At 35.7% G+C, this 20,133-nt stretch overlaps 1 protein-coding gene across 6 annotated transcripts in view; it reads right to left on the reverse strand.

Moving 5' to 3' along the window:
* NTRK3 (neurotrophic receptor tyrosine kinase 3) overlaps positions 1–20,133 on the reverse strand; it is a 389,200-nt gene that overhangs the window by 15,793 nt on the left and 353,274 nt on the right. For 5 of the 6 annotated variants that reach the window (XM_079127497.1, XM_079127496.1, XM_079127500.1 and 2 more), the window contains one exon: positions 3,125–3,283. In XM_079127497.1, coding sequence (XP_078983623.1) covers positions 3,125–3,283 — 159 coding nt within the window. Of the gene's footprint in view, positions 1–3,124; positions 3,284–7,627; positions 7,670–20,133 lie in introns of all 6 variants that reach the window. The other variant, XM_079127498.1, reaches the window with a different exon arrangement.

Consider the following 20,133-nt stretch of genomic DNA (forward strand, 5'->3'; position numbering starts at 1 on the left):
TTTTTTTCATCTGTGTGTGTATAAGTCTGGCAGGGGCAAAGATCAGCACAGGATGGTGGAATTCACTGCTGAAACCACTGTTACTCTACCTCTTGGACCATTCCACCTGGACATTGACTTCCCACATTCACTCTCCCTTTTACTTAATTCTTCTCCAGTAGTCCTGAATCTCATCTGAACTGAGTTGTGTTCATTTGCTGCTCTCTTGATGAGATTGACTTCTGACCTGTTCTTTACCCTTTTATGAGCCTGTATAACTTTGAAATCTCTTAAAGGAACTCTGCATTATCTAGACCCTGCATGCCTACATGCCTACCTTTCCTTCAGCTTCTCGACCAATTCTCCTCTCAGTCAGAGCCTCTGCATATGTGTATCCCCACATTTGCCTCTGAGTGAGGCCCAACCTCCCTGTCTCTTTGCATGCAACTATGTACCTTGTCTCTTTTAATGTCTTTACTGCTAGGACTGACTAATTCACCACTACCTGTGGGGTAGCAATGCAAGTCAGTTCACCCCAAGGAATGTGTTCATCCTTATCTGTGAGATGGGAATTAAATGTCTGCCTTGACCACCTCCTAGGAGTGTTGTATTCTGGACAAATGAGATCCAGTAAAGGGATTGTATGGCTCCACATATTAAGGGGGTGGCCATATGGAGGAGCAGGAAGAAAACAAATAATGCATGGCTGGACCAACCAACCTCAGCGGGTCACTTTAGAACTAATTTGCAGTTCATTTCCCATTCCTCAAAGACATGTTTTCCCTTGTGGTACTAGGGATCAAACCCAGGGGCTCACATATGCTAAGCAAGTGCTCTACCAGTGAGCTACATTCCCAGTTTAGATATTTCTTCACTAAAATGCATTATGTGTATTCTCAAAGTTTCATCTAGTTTGAAAGCTAATTTTAACTTCTCTCTAACTCCACCACCATGTTGCTTTGATCAAGTAACTTACCTTCAACTTTGGTTTCCACATTTGAAGATTTGTAGTGATGATAAAAATATACAATAATTTCTAACTCAGTAGTTGAACAAATGCTGTTTCCCTTCTCTGCCCCTGTTACTCTGTATTCAATCAGGTTGGAGAACGGCTTTAGTTCTTTCTTTTCTATCTTCCTATGCTGCTTAACAGGGTTTTGTCTCAAGTCACTTTGACCTGGAAAGGTCTGTCAAGCCATCATTGGGTCAGAATCCTCCTGGTCCTTTTCACCTTGGAGACTGCAACAGCTCACTAGGCTCATTCTTTACCAGCCTGATCAGTCTCCAGCTGATTAAATTCCCCACTGGCAGTAAAGCCCCATTTCCACTTCCTGTTAACCTTCACCTCCATGAAAAAGGATCCAGTTCAAACTTCTACAGCAGTTGCTGATGCTAACATCCAAAGCACTCAGTAGTGTCTCTCCATTATCAGTAACTACAAGTACCTGGCTGCTCTGGTGGGTGGAGGGTGGGAGAGGACTGAAGCAGGAAACCTGACATCAAGTTCAGTGCCTCACCAGGTAGTCTTAAAAGACACCACAAACACCCTATTTTGTTAGCTACTATGAACCACTCAGATACCTGGGACAAGTACTCTGCTAAGACCAATAATACCCTCATCCACAGCCTCTCCTTTCTCTGGCTACCAAACTAGAAGGTATACACGTTCAGGTGCATGCTGAATACAAGCACCTGAATGTTTTCATGTGTGTGTTTCTCACCCATCACCCCCATCAAGGAAAACAATAATTTTTTAAGCACCATAAAGAATGGGTTCTGAGATATATATATATATAACTCAGATATATATATATATACTTACCTTATTTTAATAGGTTATTACAGTGTTTTGTCCTACTTTGGGAAATGTGGTCAGGCCCCACTGAGCTTCTGAATAGTAAGATATTACAGATTTAGAGAAATGCCTTCTTTTCAGTCTTTGAAATTCACTTAATTAAGTGGTCAGGACATAGGAGAGCATAGATGAATATAGCTTTCAAGAAGAAAGACACCATCTTGAATATAAAATAAAATTTCAATACTAAAAGGTCCTAGTGTTTACTTTTCCAGAAAAACAGAAGACCATAAAAAGAATTGTAATGTTTTATAGGTTAGCTGGGTTGGGAGACAATCCCCTTCATGTCTGTGAACTATACTGAATTCCCTGTGGGCAACATGGCTCTGGTCTACACTTAACTGAGAAGCATCCTAACAGGCTTTGGAAACAGAAGGGTCCTAGGATCCCAGCTCAGGCTCTGTCCCTGCTCCTGGAGTTCTCACCTCCAAAACTCTGGCTGTCTACTCCAGGACCCCAAACAATCCCCCTTCCTTAGTCCTGAATCTCAAAAGTGTTTCTGTGAAAATTATTAAATTACTGTATCTTAGGGAAGTGCCTAGTGCTAAATGTTACCTACTATTAAAATTCATTCACTTGCATTTTTATTGTAAATTAAAATTATAAAAATATTGTTTATTATTATGTTTACTGTTGTGACTTATTTTATTCCTATAAATTCACATAGCACTCTCTCCATTATATGCATTTTATTTTCTCAATTCACTGTCATGTACATCCCTGGGCCTGGTGTGCCTAAAACCTTTGGGGACCCAGATTCTTTTGGCATACCCAGTGTAGGTATTTCCACAAGATGGCACAATTGAAAAACTCATAGTTGTTCCTCATTTTACTGTCTTAGTGAAACATTTGCGATTTTTAACTGTAGAACAAACAGAACCATAACTTATGTCTCAATTTAGACAGATTATTTCATGCCCTTTTGACCATAATACTGTATTTCCTAGAGTTACAATTTTTTCGCACTACAAAGCTCCTCTCTGCTTTTTTTTCTGGTACCAGGGGTTAACCATTGAACCACATCCACAGCCAGTTTTTATTTTTCATTTTGAGACAGGGTCTCACCAGGCTGGTTTTGAACTTGTCATCCTTCTGCCTCAGCCTCCTGAGCTGCTGGGACTACAGACATATGCCACCAAGCCCAGTAAGATTCCCCCTCTTGCTTACTTATGTCTACATCCATTCTGCTGGCTCCAAATCCTATCTAATGTTTTGTGTACTACAGCCAATTCCTAGTCTGAGATACAATCTTTCCCCCAATCAAGATTCATGTGTGCCCCACTTTTTTACCTCTGTGTTTGAGAGCTGAAACCATGGCTGTTTTCCATAGGTGAAGATCTCCCAAAGGATCACCCCAAAGCTCCACACATCGCTCTCTGTGGTGAACTTGCGGTACATGATGCTTTCAGGAGGCATCCAGCGGATGGGGAGCATAGTGTGTCCTCCCACCTAAAAAGGGTCAAGACAGAGGCACACAGAGTGACCAGAGGACCAGAATCAGTCATCTGTCTGCACATTTCATGTGTAGATGCAATCTCCTCCATGCATCGCATTCTTAGATGGTCACGACTTGATGCAACTTGTATCAGAGCGTGAGTGGAGACACTGACATCTGAGATTAAAACACTGGAGGCAGCTAGAGTAGCAGTTAGAAATAACACCTAAGGAAAGGAAGTTTCCTTGGTACTAAGTGTAAAGAAAGACCACAAGGTGATCTGAAGTGAGAGATAAGGTTTCAGAATCTGGTGCTATAGTAAAAATCTTAAAATCTTCCAGAGGGAAGTCAGCAGAGTCCTTGAGCAAGCCACCTAGTAGTAAGTATTTGTAGACATCAAATTAGTCCTGTTGGCCAATGTGGGGAGGGCACAGTGTAATTTATGGGCATCTCATAAGTAAAACTATGACTAGCTCCTGTCTGGCAGTCCTGAATTTCTCACCACAATTTGAGTTTTCAAGCCAAGGGAAGGGAAGTTCCAAAAGCATGGAAAAACCACATACTAATAAGATAAAAAGATGAAAAGAATTCATGACAGTTTTTAGGAACATCTCAAAGGTCATTAAGGAGACAGTCTTTAATGCAGCTTAAGACTATCAGCCATTTCTGGATTTATTGATCTGAGAGCAAGAGGAGCCACCGACAAGAGCGAACACTCGAGTATTTTTTCCAGAAAAGGATGGTAGGGAGATCCACACCCCACAGCAGGTCAAAGATATTAGCAACAGTGGAAGAAAATTCACAGCATGTTTTAAAATTCGGTAAGTAATTGCATCATTAATAAATACAGATTCAAAAATTGGAACATTGGACAGACACATGAAATTGTTGATGCAAAGGTGCTTACTGTTGATAAAAAAGAGATAAAAATCTTTATAAATGCTCTGATAAACAATTAACTTGAATTTCCTATTTCTATGGTGGATAAATTAGAGGAATAATAATAATGAACATTTAAAGAATGATGTAGGAGATGGGCAATCTTGTTTCTATAAAGGGAAGTTATGTCTGTCTTCTCCACTTGAAGTATTTTAAAAGATAACTGATAATAACAGTTTGCAGAACAGTTGTTTTAAACTTAGGATTTTATAATCAGGATAGGTCTATATCTAGTTGAAGGACAACTGAAGATATTTGTTTCAGACAAAAAAAGACAGAAATTTCACCACACACAGTCTTTCATTAAATAAGCAGAAATGAATTGAGGATGTATTTGGAAAAAAAAAATCTAGAATAAACAATGAGTTGGAACATTACAAACAATACACAGTGAATAAGCTACAAAAATGCAATTTAAATCTAAATAACAATTGCTAATTTGGTAGTAAAAGATAATACTATAACAATAAGGGCTTCCTGTAAAATGGGGAAAAAGTAAACAATAATACCAATAATGCTAATAGTACCACCACTGCTACTATTAACATTTTTTTAACCATAAGTGCATGAAAGAGTATATACAGAAATAATTAAAGCCTCATAAAGTCTTTATCATTTAAGAAAGGAAGGAAACAAGCCTACAGATACTGATCAATGGTTGATTATGACAGTCTAAATATGCTTGCTAAAATTTTAAGGCAACATCTAGGAGAATAGAAATGTACACATAACTTCCGAACCATTTTTAGGAAAATAGAACAAAAATCTTTAACCAATATCAAAGAGACTACAGAAAGAGGAATATCAATAGTTAGAGCACAAAATTAAAAAGACATTGAAAACTATCACAGTGGATAATAAGTACAAATAGATATGATGCCTCTTAAGTGAGAGAAAAATTTAGGTTAAAAAAAAAATCCAGGACTCATATTATTTAGGAAAGTCATAGATAAAATAAATTTGCAGAAAATGATAAAAATCAAAGGAAAGAAAAAACACAAGGAATAAAAGGAAAATATAATCAGCCTATATATGCATATACACAAATATATATGCACATATGTACATACAATATACATTTGTGTATATGTACATACACATATATGACCAATAATATTTCCTTTATTAATTGATTTTATGCATTTTGTATTTTTCACATGTGCACATAAAAACAGAATTCTGAATATCAGGAATCATATGGAAACAAAGTAGTTTGTATCAAATTTATAGTATACTTGATATCATATTTAAAGATGGAAAAATTCACTATTAGGGTAATCATGAACATTTATGCTCCAATTAACATAGTAACCCTATATAAAATATGTACATATCTAAGTACACATATATAAAAATGGGCTATAAATCAAACCTAACAAAGCTATCATTATAATAGAAAATTAAAACACTTCTTTCACAAATTAAAAGACCAAAATGACAACATAAATGAAAAGACATTTTTAAAAATATGAATAATGAGTCTTGATGTATAAACATGTTTTGTGATTGTGTATGTCGTTCAGACTCCTTAAAAATAAGTATTTTAAATTACCTTAAAATATTTATAGAAACTAATCACATGATAAACCTCAAAGAAAATCTGAAATTCTAGGAGAAAAAAAAATAAAGAAAGAATAAAAACAAGAAATATTTTCTTCATCAAAATAAACAAGATAGAAATTAACAACAAAAGGTTAAATTTTAAATGGTTCTCTTTGGTCAGTGAAAAACCTGGTAAAGAAAATGTAATATTATTATTTTATTTTATTTTGATTCATTGTACATAAATGGGGTATGACTTTTCATTTCTCTGGTGGTATACAATATAGAGTCACACTGTTTGTATTATAATATTAACTGAAGTCCTATTCATTGAAACCTGTGGAATATAGTGAAAGTAATTTGGGGGAATAATATGTATCTAAACACTTATTTTAAAAATTGTTAAAATACAGCTAAACTAAATAAGGATTCAAGGTAAAAGACAGATAGCCCTTAAAACAAATGTAGGAAAAGTAAGAGGGAATAAATAAAAAGGCAAAATAAAATGAATATGGATCAACTGACATAAAACAAAACAAAGTAAAACAACTAACCAAAAGGGGGAAAAAAGCAGACTCACTCTGCCCCATCAATTGCTAGTTCTTTCAAAAGTTATATAAACCTATGGCAAGGTTAATAAGGGATGTAGAAAAGACACAATTTAAAGTGCTAAGAATAGACAAGAATAATTTGAAAATAAAGATTCAGTGATTGGTTTACTAGAAAAAATTAATGAAAGTTGAAAACATGAATATAAAAACCATTAAAATTGTAGCAAAAACTCTATACATTAAAAAAAAATCACAAGGTTCAGATGGTTTTATGATTGAGCTGTATTAACATTTTCTATCTTATTTATATTTTTCCAAAGCAAAAAAATGACAGAAATTTTCTCAAACCACTCTTTGTGGCTTGAATATTTCTTTTTTTTTTTTTTTTTTTTGGTTTGACTGATAATAAAATCAGTCAAGTTGTTTAACATATAACCTTAAATACATAAATACAGATTTAATTGAATAAGGTTTAGAATAGAAATACAAGAATACCTCAACCTCAAGAAATCTAGTTTAACTTACTAAATGAAAAAATAAAGAAAAAAAATCATCCTTTTAGAAGGTGTCAAAATTTTCCAATGACCTTTTATGATTAAAAACCCTAATCCATTAGTAATAGAAGATAATTTCCTTTATTCAGCACACTAAATATCATACTAACTGATAAAACCTTAGAAGCAATTAAAACTATTATATGACTTAATAAATTATCCAGATATAAGAAGAACACATAATAGTCAAACTGTTCTCACAAATTAGTGGCAATGACTTCAAAATGCAATGGAAAATAAAATGGTTAGTACAATAGCAACAAAAATGTTTTAAACACTGAGACAGAATCCTTAGCAGAAAATGTACAATTCTATTTATAGAAAAGTGTTGAAAAAACAGAAAAGAATAATAAATGAATTTATCTTTTATAATTCGCTCAAATAAGAAGACTTAATATCACAAATCTTTCATTCCTCCTTCAAATTAGTCTAAAAGTTCAAAACAATCTAGACGAAAACCCCAATGGAATGGTATATGGACATCAACAAGATGAATCCAAATTCATCTAGAGTAGTAAATACTTGATAAAAACTTGTTAAAATTAGAACAATGATGGAGATTTACTCTATGAGTAAAACATTTTATCAAACTATGTAATGAACACATTGTATTTTGGCATAGGGATAGACAAATTCATTAATGGAACAAACTTGAGAGTTTAGAGGCAGACCCATATGTAAATATTGGAATTTAATATATGAAATGATGGGTTAGTAATTAAAGTGTTGGGACAATGAACTATTCATTAAGAAAATACACTTAGATACCTACCTCACACCATATACAAAAATCATTTCCAGATGGATTAAAGAGCTAAACATAAAAACAAAACAATAATAATATTAGAAGAAAACTTACAAAAGTATTTGTATAACCTCAGGAGTGGAAGGCCTTCTTGCATAAGACATATGTTCAAGAAGCCATAAAGGATAATATTTTGAGATATAGCTTATTAAATTAAATACATTTGCATGGCACAAGGCAAAATAATCATAGTTAAAAGACAAATGAGATAAAATATTTGCAATTATGTAACAAACAAGGAATTTTAAAAAACATATAATACAAAGTGCTCCTTCAAATTAGTTAGAAAACACAAACCAACAGAAAGAAGAGTAAAGGAGATGAGCAGATGATCCCCCAAATAGCTACCAAGAGCCACAAATGTATGAGAAGATGCCAATTAAAACAACTACAGACACATTTCTGAATGTCATTTGAGAAAAATGGAAAAGGATGGATGTTATCTGGTGCTTGATGGGGTATGAGGAATCAATCTCCAGTGCCACCAGCAAGATTGGGACACCTTTTCTGAGAGCAAATTCTTTGCAGAATCTGTCCATACTTAAGGTACAAGTGCCTTTGAATAGCAATTCATTTGTAGGTGTCTTGAAAAACATTTGTTCATGTAAGTGATAATATTTCATTGAAGACATTTATTTTGTTGTTTCTAATGGCAAATAATAGTGTTCACTAAACGTATATTCAATGGTTAAAAAGGAAATAGCAGAGCTATGTGTACTGATGTGTAAGTATGCCCAGATACATCAAACGAAAATGCAAGTTGGTAAAAAAAATATGTTTGAGTGTTCTCATTCCTATAAAAATGGGAATATGTATACATAAGCAAATATATAGTGCTGTGCAACTTTGCAAACACATAGAAAAAGATCCTGAAAACCAGCAAACTGGTGGTTTCCTCTAGAGATGGAAGTGAGAATGAGTAGAGACCAAAGGAAACATTCCATATTTCACTATATATATTTCTCTGCTGTTAGAAATGCTATGATGACCATGTATCACATTTGAAAATTTAAAAACAATAAAAGGAAATAACATGAATAAACAGAAACCAGCAGACCAAATTTAAGTTCTACATCAAAAGATAAGTTTTTTTAAAAAAATATTATTTTTGATAGAATATTGTAGAATGGTTTATTGCATCTGGTTTCTTCACTAAAAAAAACAAACAAAGAAGTTATAAATTTAGGAACATTACCCTTGATGCACAATTTTAAATAATGGAGTCATCCAAAATGATGCTGGTATATGTCTCATTTGGTGATTTTTATTTACAACCCAGAAGAAGAATTACAAATTGTAATCTATAAGTCTACAAAAGGAGAAATTCAAGTGTGCTGGGTATAAACTGAGAAGAGTTTAAATGTTTGGACAGAAAAGTATTAGAAGAGTATTAACTTGTCACAGGGGAATCTTGATAAGATTCTCACTGAGCAACATCAGCCAATATGGGTAAAGTTTATACTCCATTTCTCCAGGAGTGAACTAAAATATTTCAAGAGATCTGTGATATGACAAAAACAGCAATAAATTGGAAGTTCAGAGCCCTGGATTTTGATCTGACTTTTGACAAGCACTTAACTTCTTTAAACTTCAATTTCCTTATCTTCAAAATGGGAGTTAAACAATAATACTACCTAAGGTGATATTAGGTTGCAAAATCCCAGTACCTATCAGGAAGTGCAAAAGAGTACCTACAAAGTACAATAATTGCTCATTGTGTGTTTCTTTACATGATATTTGGCAGCATAACAACTCTTATTTCCTAGAGTTTTCTAATTTCATGTAAAACTCAGTGCTGATTTCCCTCCAAGGTGACCTCCATCATTCTCCTGCAAGAAGAGACCCAATCTGGGAAAGGTAGTGCTCAAATATTTCCTACAAAAATTATTGACAAATACCCCCATGATAAAACAAACCAGACATAAGCAAGTCAGAAAGCACAGTCTTTGTAATAAGAACAATATGAATTAATTAATAATGTGTATTGTGCACTGCATATTACATTCCTTATTTCATCCCCTCTCCATTTCTGGGCAATAGACACCTTTACCATCCCTATTTAACAGAAAAAATAAATAAATAAATAAATAAGGCACCTGTCCAAGCATTGAGTAAGAAATATTAGCCAGTGATCCAAGCTTTTAATGACATACCTTATGGATCTTAAATTTAAGCCTCAAAACAGGAAGCAAAAAGTAAAAAGACTCAGAAATAATTCTAGCACTTGCAGAAAAGCAGGACTTTGAATTGCACTAGGAACAAATCCCACACCTACCTTGGAGGATACCTTTCAATAGGTTATTCCATCTTAACCCACACTCCAAATGAGGATGGGAGATATAAAATATGGGAGGGACTTCTGCTCAAGAGGGACTTTGCAAGTGCTAGGGGGTTGCTCAGTTGTTTAGATGTCAGTTTGGAGGAATTAGAGGGTCATAAGGGTTTGGCACATGCTCTCCTTTTTGTTTTTATCACTGGGTCTAGCCAGGATTTTTGGGGGGTCTTTGCTCCTTTGAATCGCCATGCATCCTAATTCCAGAATGCAACCCTATTTGCATTATTAAGTCTGTTTCTCAGAAAACGACCAATACAGACATATTGGGAGCCAACCTGGAGCAGAACAAGGGTGTCCCCAGCTCCATAAAATTCCTTTTATATCCAGGTTCCAAATATGGACATCAGAGACATCTAATCAACTCAGGTTTTAAGAGGTACATTCAAAGGTTAATCAGAAATCAGTAAGTTAAAAGGGAAGGTCATACAACTGCTCCAAAATCTAGCCAGACCAGGAAAACCAGTCTCTGAGACCTCTGCACCTCCTACCTGAGTGGAAGGACACTACTTGTCCCTTGAGAGGGGAGTGACCCTGAACTCTTGCCTATTTATATTTTACTAAACACTCCCGATAAACACTTTGCTTCAGGACGTCTGCCAGATAAGATGCATGATGCCCAGTTAAATTTGAATTTCAGATAAACAACAAATAGTTTTTAGTATAAGTATGTCCCAAATATTGCATAGGATATACTTATGTTAAGACAATATATTTTGTCTGAAGTTCAAATTTAACAAGGCATTCTGTATTTTTTTTTTTATTGTAAACAAATGGGATACATGTTGTTGGCATTCTGTATTTTTATTTGCTAAATCTGACAACACCAGATTTCAGACCCATATTAGGAAGTGGACATTATGCTCCAGAACATGATCTTTTTATCTGTTGGGCTCTCTATGCATATTTCTGTTCTTTTTCCTGCCTGCCTTCTCCCTTGTTCTAAAGAAGACTGCTGAGCTAGTGCACCATGCAAGCAAAGTTTCCTTCTTTCTCCCCGTATACTGTCCCAGCCTCCTCTGCCTATTTCTCATTAACATCTTCCTGGACAGTGAGTATGACAGAGAGAAGCCTGAACCAGAATTTTCCTCTATAAATACAGTTCTGCTACATTCTACTGCAGATCCTTGGGCAAATTGTTTCTCCTGTCTGGGATTCAATTTTCTTATCTGAAAATATGACTGATAACTGTAATTAACTCCTAGGATAGTTCACCCAATCATATGTGCCTGGCATACTTGTTTGAAATGTAGATTCTTAGACTTTATCCCAAGCCCAATGAATTAGACCAGAGGCCATTAAACTATGACCTGTCTCCTGTGATTGTAAATAAAGTTTTACAGCTGAGGCAAGAGAATCACAAGTTCAAGAGCAGCCTCAGTAACTTAGCAAGGTCCTAAGCAACTTAGTGAGACAATGTCACAAAATAAAAAATAAAAAGGGCTGAGGATGTAGGTCAGTGGTAAATCACCCCTGGTTTAAATCCTCAATGCCAAGAAAAACAAAAAGGTTTTACAGTATCCAGTCATGCTCATCCATTTCTATATTGTTTAAAGCTGTTTTCATGCTACATAGGCCAAATTGAATAGTTACAAAAAAGAGAACCTATTAATGTTATGACCAGAGTATACCTGCAAAGTCTAAAATGTGTCTATCTGGTCCTTTCCAGAGAAAGTTTGATAACCTCTGAATTAGACTCAAAGGAATATCAGTATTGGAAGCTACATTTTTAACTGACAAAGATGATAATTCTCTTTTAGTATTGCCAAAATCATAATAATTCCCTAATATCAAACATGATTGATTATACCTGACCAGGTATTTGGAGTCATGATCAGATTGAAGTTTATAAATGCTATTGCATGTGCTTTCTACTGCAACACAGCAGGAGTAAAGGATATGTTATGGTTTAGATATGAGGTGTTCCCCAGAGACTCATAAGTAAGACAATGCAAGAATGTGAAATGATTAACTTAAGAGAGATATAACATTGGCAGTGGGTTAATTCATTGATATGAATTGACAGCGTGGTAATTGCAGGCAGGTAAGATATGGCTGAAGAAAGTAGGTCATTGGGGTTGTGCCTTTGGGGTTTATATTTTGTTCCTGATGAATGGAATGTTCTCTCTCTCTCTCTCTCTCTCTCTCTCTCTCTCTCTCTCTCTCTCTCTCTCTCTCTCTTTCTCTCTCTCATTCCTGGTTACCACCATGTCCTGAACTGCTTTCCTCTGCCACCACCTTCTGCGATGATGTTGTCTCTCTTCAGACCCAGAGCTAAGGAGTCTGCTGACCATAAACTGAACCTATGAAACCCTGAGCCAAAATAAACATTTTCTCCTATAAGTTGTCTTTGTCAGTTCTTTTGATTACAGCAATGAAAAGCTGACTAAAACAACCAACATGTCTGTATTTCTTTTTTGTGATGTTAAGAAAAGAGGGGTGGGAGGGGTGGGGGGGAAGGAAAAAAAAAATAACAGAATGAATCAAACAACATTACCCTATGTAAATTTATGATTACACAAATGGTATGCCTTGACTCCATGTACAGAGAAACAACATGTATCCCATTTGTTTACAATAAAAAATAAATAAATAAATAAAAATAAAATTTAACTGAAAAAAATTTTAAAAAAGACTGATCAGTGGAGCCAGGCTCAGTGGTGCACACCTAGCTGCTAGTAATCCTAGCAGCTTGGGAGGCTGAGGCAGGAGGATCACAAGTTCAAAGCCAGCCTCAGCAAAAGTGAGGCAGTAAGCAACTCAGTGAGACCCTATCTCTAAATAAAGTACAAAATAGGACTAAGGATGTGGCTCGGTGGTTGAGTGCCTCTGAGTTCAATCTCCATTTCCCTCCCGGAAAAAAGACTGATCAGTGCATATAGTGTGATCATTCATTACAAAGTTCCCTTTCACCTAATGATTTTAGCACCCACTGATGATCACTACCCAAACCCATTATTTCATTAGTGGTTGTAAAAGGGTGACATTCTAAATATAGTATTCCCTCTGCATATATTAGCTGAAAATCTTTTATAAATAAAACTTTCCTTCATCAGCTATTTAATTATAGTGATAACAGTTTATACAGGACGGGCAAGGTAATGCTCAATTTTTTCTCTTTATTTACTAGTTCTCAGAATAATTAATTCATTCCCTAAGTTTTCCTAAAGTAACCAATAAGAGATTTATTTTTTCTTTTGAAAAGCATTATCAATATTTATTCTTTTTTTAACAGAGAGAGAGAGAGAGAGAGAGAGAGAGAGAGAGAGAGAGAGATGTTTTATTCTACTGTAGTTATCATTTTTGATGTCCGGTATTCCATCTTTGACCATGGAAGACTCTTAAACTTAATGCCTGTGTCTTCTCATATAACCTCAGTTGTCTTTGATAGTATCTTTGTTTCCAGACATGAAAGAATAATCTAGGTTCATCTTGGACATTTCCTGTCCTGATGTTTGAATCAGTCATTTCTCTGAAGACCTCTGAATGCTTTTGGTGGACAATGGAATTTAGAAACCATAATAAGGCTCCTAGTAGTGCTCATTGTTACTGGGGTGGTCATTATTTCCAGGTTGCTATAGTGGAAAATGTCTAGGTAGGAAACAAAAATAGAAAAAAATTTTTCTTAAGAAAAATTACAAAATGAGTTCATATTGATTTTTATAAATTCAAATTTATGATGTTTTTACTTAATTTTTTCATTTTATATGTATACTTTAATTCTCAAAATCATGATTTTTAGGACATTAATAATCTATTTGTTTTTTCCTAATATATTAGCACATCCTCATGTATCATAAAAAGAGAATTTCAGAATAAGTTTAAATTTTATTATTGTCAATATGATTACTAAAATACATCTATACACTTTGCAGTTCTTTTTGTCCTTAAGATATTCTACTGGGACATATAGAAAGCAGTTTTATCTTAAATTCTTGAAATAAGCTCCTTCTGCAGAGGTAAGGCCACCAACTAAATACCCAATTAGACTTTTTTGTTTCATCTTACTTTTTAGTTTTAGGAATTTTATAAGTTATACTTTGCATTTGATTTACTGTTGCTTGTTATTCATGTAAAAAAAATGATGCATGGTTTCAAAGTCAAAAGCACAAAACAAGGTACTTTCAAGCAAGATCTAGTCCCATCCTTATTCACCTCTCTACCCTATTCTTACTCTCATCCTATAGGAAACAACTTTGTTTTCTTCCTAGTTTATACTTTCATTGATATTTATAGAAGGAAAACGGATTTAGATTCATTTACCTGTTCTATGCTTTATTTTTTTCCACTGTTGTTCATTCATTCCTTGTATAGCTGTATAAGTTTCTGTTGGGCATGACAATGCCATAGCTTTTCCAGTCCTTCCATATTGTCAATAGGAAATACACTGGGTTTTTGTTTGCTTGCTTGTTTTTGGTTGTTGGTGTTTTTCTTTTCTTTTCTTTTTTTTTAAGTGCTGACGATGGAAACCAAGGCCTTGTGCATGCTAGGCAAACCCTCTACCACTGTGCTACACCATCAATGTCGAAGTATACTTCTTACACATACCTCATATTATTTTCACACATTCTAAAGAGGAAAAGACACTGTTCCAAGGGATGAGGCCTAGAATTCCCATCCTGTGTAATAGGCAGAGATGGAGTACAGCACCCACAGGAGTGGTTCTAACTAGGGTCTGCAGAACTTGGAGATACACAAACTCTCCCCAGCATGTATTCAGGCAAGGTTAATTTTGAGGGATTTTGCAGATCCCGACTCTCATAAGAATTTTCTTTTCCAAAAATTGAACTTAAAGCCCCATATGGTCTAGCAATTACTCTGCTCAATTGGCACCTCCCTGGACTCCACACGTACGCATACAAACACACACACACACACACACACACACACACACACACACACACGGTACTCTCAGAGGGGAATGCAAATTTATCACTTATTCTAAACCTCAGGAGTGAAAATCTACAGAGTAAAAAGGAAGGAATTCCATGAAATATTGGGGCAGGAGTTGCAAATGAGTGTCTCTAGTGACTGGGAAACAAATACTTTTGCAAGTTATATAGTCTTTGATGTGTTGTAAACAACCAAAAAGGGAGCAAACCTAAAAAAATTATCAACAGAAAGAAGATTCAAAATAATTTTTGATAAGAGACCAATATGTGATTTTAGGCAAATAACTAGTACTAATTCAAAGAAATCAAGTCCCATTTCAATAACAAAACTCCTTCCTTTTCAGTCTGTTTATTGTGAATAACGTTTCTTGGTTCTTGCATCTATAAAAATGAAAACAAGGATGGAATTGATCCTGATCTTCATTAATTTAACAATACATAAAATTCATTAACGAATACATGGAGTAATTGAAAAATATGATGTTTCTCCATTAATATTTCACATTTTATCTTTCATATTAATCAAAAGTTGTGCTATATATTGATATTATTTTGATCAACGGCCTATTTCTATATATTACTAATAATTGTATGATACTGCATCCAAAAAGAAGTCCTTAACATTTAGAAACTTATGGTCATTGGACATTAAAAATTAAATTTAAATCTTTATACATATTTTTGTCACAGTAAATTATAATAGAGTGGCCAATAAAATGCTTTCAGGTATAAAAATAAATTACATAATAATAAAATTCAGTGGGGTAATTGGAATGAAAATATAAATTCAAGAAGAAAAAGGAGCCATGTAAAACTGACTGTTTAAGAACTTGTTCATGTGTGTAATAGATGATGCACTAAATTGCTCTGGTATTTAAAGTTCATTAGATACATTAAAGGAATGAAGTGTTATTTTTAATGTCAATGTTTACAATATTCTGGAAATGGCATTATTTCCAACTGTTTAAAAGTATGTTGAAGATTTTAGATGGCAACTTAAAATGTGCAAGGAGCATTTTTTTTTTTTTTTAATTCTTTTAGGGACACAAAAGTTTGAAGACTTTAGATCTAGAAACTCAGCAGGTAGAGGAACAAAGTTTGGAGTCCTGCCTCTCTTGTCTTTCCCCCAAGCCTGCATCGTACCCACCTTCGGGTCATCACTTCCTCTATCCCCAGTCCTTTGCCCCTCTCTAGCAGCCTTGTCTTTGAGGACCAGGAGTAAGTGGTACAGCAGGGGTTGAAAGTGAAGTGGTTGCAGGTTCTCAGACTCCAGTTCCTACTAACTGCAGAGTGTTCTGCAGCCCAGAGTGCTCCTCCCAGGGGCCTCCCATTCCCACTGCCCACGACTGTCCCTTCTCTTTTAAGCCAGCCTTTCCCAGACAGGGAATTGCACATTCTCACCAAGTGACTCTGACTTTGCTACAGTTACAGGGAATTCACTGCCCTGAGTTAAAGAGAAATTTAGCTGAGCTCTAGAAGTTTCTCAAGGTTCCCTGTCTAATTACACAGACAAGGAGGAAGCCAGTGAATTCCAAGGAACACATAGAAGCCTGCTTCGCCCCCAGAGATTCAAAATATCTATTCTCATGCAACTCTGTTGAGGTATAAAGGAAATGAAGTAACCCATATTTTGGATAAAGAAATTAAGATTCAAAGGTGAGTGAACGTTGATTCACAGGGCATGATATTTCTGGAACCAATGGAAGAATTCAAGCTTCCTCTGCACTCATTAATCTGAATGGGTGACTCAGACTCTTTAGAAGTTGATAAGAAGGTAACTCATGCATTTTTGAGGAGGCAACTCTGAAGAGTTGTAAAAACTTTGCAACATGTTAATGGTAAAAAGTGTAATCAAGAGATTGTCATTCACAGTGATATGGTTTGAATGTGAGGTGTCCCCCAAAAGTTCATGTGTAAAACAATGCAAGAACATTCAGAGGTGAAATGATTACATTATGAGAACCTTAACTAAATCAGTGAATTAATCCCCTGATAGGGATTAACTGAGTAGTAACTGAGTTGGTAGGGCATGGCTAGAAGAAGTGGGTCACTGGGGACATGCCTTGGGGTATATATTAGATGAGCTGAGCTTAGTCTCCCTCAACTTCCTGATCATCATGTGAGTTGCTTCCCTCTCCTACACTCTTCCACCACAATCTTCTGCCTCACCTTGAGTCACAAAAAATGAAACCAGCTATCTATGGATAGTATCTTTGACACTGTGAGCCCCTAAATAAACTTTTTCTCCTTTACGATTATTCTCATCAGGTCTTTTAGTCACAGCAGTGAAAAAGCTGACTAAAATACATGGTAACTGCTGCTATTTTTTACTTATTCAATTTCAATATTTTTGATTGCATATCACAGCACAAAGAAGAATCTCCAAGTACATGAAGAGAAAAGGAAAGATAGCAATATACTTTCTACATCCCCTGAAAAGTTTGCCTCTTCCACACTGCTCTGTCATGTCTGAGGGAAGCATCAGTCAGGGAGGGCAAGCACCTTTGAATATGAGCCCAGCTGTAGTCCCAGCAGTTATCACATAGTCACTAAAATTAAAGCCACACTTGCTCCAGAGAGTTTTAGTATTTCACACACAGTAGATGCACATCAGTATTTGCTACATATAGAATACTGCATGTATGTACATCCACACATCCACACATTAGATGAACATATGTGCATGTGCTTTGTTTGGTCAGTCACAGATACAGATGCAAGCCTGTCAGTCATGCCCTCAGCACAAGGAGTTGGTAAAACCTTCCTAGCATATTTCCAGAAAGCAATGGCCTAAATGTAGAAGGAAAGGTCCCAAATCCTCTTGCAATGTGTGTTATCTCAAGATAGCAAAAGTAAATTATTTTACCCAAAACCAGTTAATTAACTTTGTGACACTTTCAAAACTTTATAGAATGACAGAAACCTCCTACCTAGAATTCATCATTCTCACTGCCCACCCTCTCAAACCGCTGGGATCTCTTAATAGTTCCTTCCCCATGTATATGGAAGACCTTCAGAAATAGCAATTTATTTTTCAGAAAGCCTCCCGATTTCCTGCCTTTTCTCCTCCTTCCCCAGCCCTTCTCTCCCCTCATATCTCTACTTGACTATTCTGAATTTTGGCTGCTGTCTTTTGAACCCATTCTTCAGCTCTCTTATTCATTCACTAGACATGTCTCTTTGGTGACTAAGACTACCTTCTCTCTGGATGCTGTCTGGATTCTGGGAGTATCTTTAGGGAACCAGTTTTGCCCTATAAATGAACCCTGTCCAGCTCCCCAAATCCAAGTTGATCAGAATCTAGAGGAGAGACATAATACTAAAGCTTAAAGCTATAGCTCATGATCACACAATGCTGGGGAGGACCTTAGGAATTATGTTGTCCAGAGGTAGAAATCTTCACCTGAGGATAGGCAGTGCCTAGTCCGAGGTCACTAGAATAGTGAGTAAAATGGAACTAAAATCCGTTAAGTTTTATTCTTGTCTTTAATGTAGTCTTATATCTGGAGTGCCATACATACATCCAAATATGCAAAATCAGAAATACATGTATTAAGTCTTATGAAGACAAATCTTGGTGCTGTGGTTTCCTTCTTCCCAATCCTTACGTATATTGACTTTGGGTCACCTGGGGAAACTGTTTCCTCTGATTTGTGTGAGTACATGTCTTAGGGATATACTGGTCTGAATGTGCTTTTGATTTTAGATTTATGATATACAAGTGTGCTCTCATAAATATGTGTCTGCTGGGGTTTGATGGAAGTTATGAAAACTCCCTGGTTTCCATGCCAGGGAAGCTTGGCCTGAGAAATGAAGACTCTTCCATGGTGACATCAAACTTCTGGCTTACTAAATCAGAATTGCTTGCCTTCTCTTTACAGAGCAGACACTATCTAGCTCCTTCCTGACACAAATTGAAGATCTCAGCCCCAGGTCTAGTAGGTGCTTGGAATTCTTTGGAGGGAAGGTGCAGAGAAACTCACAAAGACATCATTATAGTATTATTCTCTCACAGCAGGGCTTTGTGACAGCTTACCCAAATGGCATCCATTTAGCAGAATCTCAGAGGAATGGCTGTCTCAGTCTGAGGCTTTAGCCCCAGGATTAGGAAAAACCCTTGGAGTCTTCTGAAACCACAAGGAGTTAAGAGCCAAGTTGTTTAGCCATGTGAGCCTAGAGGACAAATAAACCCATTGTGATTCTCCTCAATTCTCTCACCTAGAGCTGCTTCTGCCAGGAGCAAAGTTCTCAGATGGGAGCTCCTGGAACACACACCTTTTAAAACTTTGCCTTTTGTTTTCCCCTTTCTCAATCCTGCCTAAATGCTGGCATTCATTCAAAGACCTTACTGTCCTTTACTGCCCCCAAGCAATATATATTTTTATAAAACAGACATTGCAAGTCCAAAGATGTACATTGAAAAATAACTTGGCCCTCATTTCTTGTCCAAATACCTAGATGGGAGCCTTCTAGCTGCATTAAAATCTTCTGGGGAAACAAATTTTAGTGATATTATAAGAACTCAATTGATTAAACAAAACTGGAAGACTCAGCTTAGCTCAGATCCATAGATCACACTAGACTCAAACTGATCCACCCAGACCTCAAATGCTCACTATAATATCCAGCATTAAGGAAGGCAGAATAAATACTTCTAATGATCCTAGATCTTTTTTAAAAATCACCCTGTATAGCTCAGGGACTAGTAGTTAGGTTCCAGTTTAGAATCAGACTTATTTAGCCAAAATAAAAGAATATCTTTCAAACAAGTTTGACTCTGCTAAATATTTAGTAGCTTCAAAAAAATCTAAAAATTTTGACAGCTGATATTGAAAAGGTATGTATAGGGCGAAGAAACAGAGGATCCAAAGGAACAAAAAGAATAATGTATAACTTGATGAGGGGTATTTACCACCTAAGCAACCTTAGAGAATTTGTCCTCTGGAAGACTCAGTTTCCTTATGTGCAAAATGGAGATAACATCACATGTACCCAGAACATACATAGAAATTAAATGAGATAGTAAATGAAACAGAGTCGAGATACAATACTCATAGATATTACTTTGAATCAAAGTCTTCTTCAGGAGATAATTTCCCAACAGAAATTTTATATTTTATATTTTTTAATACAGAATTTCCCCAGTTTTCAAGGGACTTTGACATTCTGTCCAGTGACCATCGCTAATTTATGAATGAGAAACCAGTGCAGAGATGAAAGTCAGCCACATGATTGTAGGAGGGCCCAAG

Source organism: Sciurus vulgaris (assembly GCF_902686455.1).
Source record: "Sciurus vulgaris genome assembly, chromosome: 2".
Lineage (NCBI taxonomy): Eukaryota > Metazoa > Chordata > Mammalia > Rodentia > Sciuridae > Sciurus > Sciurus vulgaris.